Source organism: Penaeus japonicus, unplaced genomic scaffold (genome assembly GCF_977035675.1).
Source record: "Penaeus japonicus unplaced genomic scaffold, GWHDUDI00000001_assembly GWHDUDI00000036, whole genome shotgun sequence".
NCBI classification, from domain to species: Eukaryota; Metazoa; Arthropoda; class Malacostraca; order Decapoda; family Penaeidae; genus Penaeus; species Penaeus japonicus.
This window is the reverse complement of record NW_028234438.1, coordinates 2,405,186-2,410,924: the sequence shown is the minus strand read 5'-3', so window position 1 is coordinate 2,410,924 and position 5,739 is coordinate 2,405,186. Positions and strand designations below refer to the sequence as shown.

Genomic DNA, 5,739 nt, shown 5'->3' with positions numbered 1-5,739 from the left:
ACACAGTGACCGGCACTGAGCGACTTATTTACTTACTTACTTACGCCATGTACGAAAAAAAGAAAAAAGAAAGAAAAAAAAACGACTCCCACACACGGGGGAAAACACCTCATATATTATAAGGAACATGTACTTCTGAACGACATACGCACAAGAGGAGAAAGGTACATCAGAACAAGCACAAGAACAATTTGTCTTGATGACCGCTATTCTACCTCACCGGGAAGAACACTCAACATAAAAACATTGTTATTTCATATCTACACCATTTACACCACCAACACACATTAAGGCTGACTCACTCAACCGTAATAAACAGAAATACGTATAACATATCATTATTTACCTATTCTAAGAGACCTGTACAAAACTTCGTTTTTAATATTCAAAATATTCATTTGTATTTGCTGTGACAAAATATTTCTTCACATCCAACGACCATAAAGAGACAGCTGCACAGTACATATAATCTTAACTGGTAACATATTTAACCTACTGGCAACTCTAAACTTTTTTAAAATACACGGTGTTAATCTACAACATACGTGTTACATGTTGAATAATCCCTTAACAAAAACGTCGATGTTGAGAACCATACACTCCGGCCGTCTCATTCCGCCTCAACACCAAAAGGAACTTAACGTCAACAAAAGGAAACGAGTCTTCGGAAGGACGCACGCTACCAGTTCGTCGCCAGGAGGAAAAAGGACTTGTCGTCGGTCTGGGATCTTTGTGGGTTTTTTCCTTCGATCAAGTCCTTTTTTGTTCTTGGCGACCTGGTGGTTGTGTGTATTTTTTTTTTTTTTTTTTTTTTTATTCAATTATCAACAGAAACAGATTAACAGGGATAGACTTCTGCGTAATGTGAATCGAGTTGTGTGCGTACGTTGTCGCAACTCGTAATATTTATCACTTAATTTCTACCACGTAACTATTTTAAACATAAATAAAGGCTAATAAAGATGGATATAGTCTTACTTTACGTTGATCTCATATACTTCTTCAAGCCAAATAGTGATTCCACATAAGATCTCGTTATTTCAGAAAATTGCTAACAAGTACAGACCATCTGCTGAATTCGTTTGATATATTGGAAATCACAATGATACATGTTTATAACATATATATCTGACGCGTCAAGTCTTACTGCTTTCATATTTAAAAAATCATTTGTTATTCTCCATCTATAATCATGTACTTTTACCTTATAATACCATCAGATTAGTTACATTATGGTCGTACTATCAGTGGCTTTGTTAATTCATTATTACGTGACTTTGGCTCTAAGAAGACATCATAAGAAACAAACTTATATTTGTGACTAACTGCAAGTGTTTCTTGGTAGACATGTACTTCTCTTACTTAAAACACACTTTCACTTTTTCTATATTTAACACTGTACATTAATACGTATTACAGAATACAAGTTATCATATATCTGCAACAGACATTACGTTATACAAAAGCAATTTATTCCGATTTGCATATGCTCTATTTACAAAGCAGGAGGGTCGTATTTATACTGCAGAGAGAAATTTGTTGTTGTTTTCTTTTGTAGTCAGATTATTGTGCGCATACAGGCGTCCTCGGATATATTCATTGTAGACAGTTACACAAGAAAACAAACAAACAATAAGAACAGAAAAAAACAACAACAGGATTATCCATGCGCTGAATTCAAGAAAAATTCAAACCTTATATATTTGTTTTACTCTTTTTGTGTGATTCGTAAGTCACTTTTTATCGTGATATGTAAAACCTCTGACACTACACAATATCGGTATATATATATCAGTGCATCCTTCAATCCTTCGCAATTATCCTCGTGCCAGCAGGGTCCTTCGAGGGATAGGGCGTTGCAGACTGAAGGAGGCGAGGCGTGAGTCGGTCCCGGGGTAGAGGAGGAGGAGGAGGAGGAGGAGGAGGAAGGGGAGGAGGAGGAGGAAGGGAAAAGGAGGGGGAAAAAGGAAAGGGGTACAGGGAAGGAAAGGAAAGAACGGGGAGGGATATAGGAAGGGGAACACAGAAAAAGGAAGGGGGGCGAGAACCGGGAAGGAGGAGGAGGGTGAAAAAAGGAGGAAGAGGAAGACGGGGAAAGCGAAGAGGGAAGGGAAGAGCTCACACATGCGTCCCGTAAGAGTTGACTTGACTCAGTTGAGGCGGCACGAAGTCTTCAGGTTTGATCATCGCCTTGATTCGCTGCGGAAGAGAAAGAGAGATAGAAAGAGGTAAAGATAGAGATAGAGAGATGTTGATGTCTGTGCTTGGAGTACGTGTGGCGAGATTTCTTTCTTTCTTTTTTCATCTTTTATTTTTAGGAAATGGTTAGGTTTAGTGAGTTTTTTTTGTTTTGTTTTTTTATCTGAATTGATATAATTATGGTTATCATTTCTATTGTTGTCATTATCATTGTTATCATTATTGTGACAATCATCATCGTCTTTATTATCATTATTGGTATTAATGTGATTATAATCATAATTATCGTCATTACTAGTAGTAGTTCTATCATTATTATTATTATCATTATCATCATTGTTATAGTAATAATTATTATCATTATCATTAACACCATCATTATCATTAGTATTGTCATTGCTGTTCCAACGAACACATGGAGACAGCTACATGTATAAACATAAACTGTAACATGTTTAATCTTCCTTATCTCCCTACCTCCCTACCTCCCTCCCTCCCTCCCCTACCTCTCTCTGAACCTCTCCCCTCTATCCCCTCCTTCTCCTATCCCTTTCTCTCCCTCTCTCCCCTCCCACTCCCCTTTTTCCCCTCTATCTTTCTCTCCCTCACTCCCCTCTTTCTCCTCTCCTTTTTTCTCTCTCTTCCCACTCCCCTCTTTCTTCTCTCCCTTCATCTCCCTCTCTCCCCTCCTACTCCCCTCTTTCTCCTCTCCCTTTCTCTTCTTCTCTCCCCTCCCACTCCCCTCTTTCTCCTCTCCCTTTCTCTCTCTCTCCCCCCTCTCCCTTTCTCTCCCCTCTCACTTTCTCTCCCTCTCACCCCTCTCCCTTTCTCTCCCTCTCTCCCATCTCCCTTTCTCTCCCTCTCTCCCCTCTCCCTCTCTCCCCTCTCCCTTTCTCTCCCTCTCTCCCCTCTCTCTTTCTCTCCCTCTCTTCCCCTCCCACTTGCCCCTTTCCCCTCTCCCTCTCTCTACTTCTCTCCCCTCATTTTCCTATCTCTTTCTCTTCCTCTCTCCTCTCCCACTCCCCTCTTTCTACTCTCCCTTTCTCCCCTCCCACTCCCCCCTTTTCTTTCTCCCCTCCCCCATCCCCCCTTTCCCCTCGCCCCTCCCACTCCCCCCTTTCCCCTCTCCATTTCTCTCCCCTCCCCCATTTTCCCACACCCTTCCCCCATCCCCCACCCCTCACCCACCTCAACCCCTAACCCCAATCCCCATCCCCTAACCCCCATCCCAGCCCCAGCCCCCCAACCCCCATCCCCCTAACCCCCATCCCCTAACCCCCCACCTCAACCCCCCCCCATCCCCCACACACACACAAACTCACCTCTCTGAAGGACCCCGAAGTCACGATGAACATGTACATGATGTAGAGCGGAATGCACACGATGGAGGAGCAGGTGAGGGCCCAGCCTAAGACCACACCCCAGCCAGGTAAGTTCAGCGAATCGGATCCATCGTTGAGGGCGAACGAACACACGAACAACACCTGTGACGGAGAGGAGGCGGGGTTAGATGCGTGGGCAGAGGGGAGGGTGTGTGCTTACGCGAAATAAGGACAAGTAGATGGTTGTAAATATGTTTATATATATACACATGCACGCGCGGACACATACATGCATACACACATACATGCATGCATATATACACACACACACACACATACACACACATACACACACACACACACACACACACACACACACACACACACACACACACACACACACACACACACACACACATATATATATATATATATATACATATATATATATATATATATATATATATATATATATATATATATGTATATATATATATATACATATATATACAAATATATATATACATATATATATATATATATATATATATATATATATATATATATATATACATATATATATATATGCATATGTATATATATACAGACAAACACACACACACATAAACACATCTATATATAAAAGCACATAACTATACACACAAATACAAATACAAACACACACCCCTTACCCCACCACACCCACACCCACCCCAACCCCCACCCCCATCCCCAACCCAGCCCCCACCCCTCACCCCCACCCCACCCCTACCCCCCACCTCCACCCCCATAGAAGAGAACTCCAACGCAGCCACTCACAAAGATGAAAGTCGGCGAGATGTACTTCCAGCAGGCGATCCAGAACCTCCCAGGCCGGAAGCCCAGCATCTTCTCGATGTCGTCGGCGAATCGCTCGGCGCCGTAGAACCAGCAGACGGCTGTGGCTTCGACGAACACTATGAACAGGATCGGATTCCCGGTTCCGAACACGTTGAGGAGGTTGACGATGTGCATTCCGCCCTGTCGGGAGGAAGGGAAGGGGTGAGGGGTGTTGTATGGGGGTTGTGTGGGGGTTGGGGGTGGGAAGGGAGGACGGGGAGGGGGGTTATTTGGGGTTAAGGGGGTGGGGGTGGGGGGAAGGGAGGGAGGACGGGAGGGAGGAGGGTAGGGGGGTTATTTGAGGTTGAACAGGGGGAGGGAGGGAGGAGTGTGGGGGGTTATTTGAGGTTGAACAGGGGGAGGAAGGGAGGTAGGGCTTTCGGGGTAGGGCGGGAGAGAGAGAGAGAGGGAGGGAGATGGGGAGGGGGATTGAGGGAGGGTGGGTGGATGGGTGAGGGAGAGGGGGAGAGAGAGAGAGAAAGAGAGAGAAAAAGTGAAAGAAAATGAGAGAGAGAAAAAGAGAAAGAAAATGAGAGAGAAAAAAAAGAAAAAGAGAAAGGAAAAGACAGAGAGAAAAAATAAAAAAGACTCAAATACGAAACGGGACACTCGCTGAGAAAATAAAATAAAACAAGACAAATAAACAAAACAAACCTCAAGACAAGACTAAACCACACGCACAAAGACAAAACAAATACTCACATAGGTTGTCGTAGGCAAAGCACACACGTAGATGAAAACCAGTAGAAAGAAGACGAAGATTTCCCGGTGGCGACCGAAGAGCTTTGGGTATTCGTCACACAGGCCAGTTATCATTGCTTCTAAGCCTCCGAACGTGCTGTCGAGACCTGGAGATGGAGAGATAGATGGAGGGAGAGTTAGATAGATGGAGGGAGAGTTAGATAGATGGAGGGTTAGATAGATGGGGAGTTAGATGAAGAGAGAGATGGATAGATGTAGAGTTTGATAGATGGGGAGATGGAAATAGATAGATGAAGAGAGAGATGGATAGATAGAGAGATAGATAGATGGAGGGTTAGATAGATGGGGAGATGGAGGGTTAGATAGATGAAGAGAGAGATAGATGGATGGAGAGTTAGATAGATGGAGGGTTAGATAGATGAAGTGAGAGATGGATAGATGGAGAGTTAGATAGATGGAGGGTTAGATAGATGGGGAGTTAGATAGATGAAGAGAGAGATGGATAGATGTAGAGTTTGATAGATGGGGAGATGGAAATAGATAGATGAAGAGAGAGATGGATAGATGGAGGGTTAGATAGATGGGGAGATGGAGGGTTAGATAGATGAGAGAGATGGATAGATGGAGAGTTAGATAG

At 43.4% G+C, this 5,739-nt stretch overlaps 1 protein-coding gene across 1 annotated transcript in view; it reads right to left on the bottom strand.

Moving 5' to 3' along the window:
* Window positions 1-783: 783 nt before the first annotated feature.
* SerT (Serotonin transporter) overlaps window positions 784-5,739 on the bottom strand; it is a 70,677-nt gene continuing 65,721 nt past the window's right edge. The window contains exons 12-15 of the mRNA XM_086531655.1: window positions 5,103-5,248; window positions 4,341-4,541; window positions 3,522-3,683; window positions 784-2,199 (exon numbers count right to left, since the gene is read on the bottom strand). Coding sequence (XP_086387781.1) covers window positions 2,119-2,199; window positions 3,522-3,683; window positions 4,341-4,541; window positions 5,103-5,248 — 590 coding nt within the window. The 3' untranslated portion in view covers window positions 784-2,118. The remainder of the gene's footprint in view (window positions 2,200-3,521; window positions 3,684-4,340; window positions 4,542-5,102; window positions 5,249-5,739) is intronic.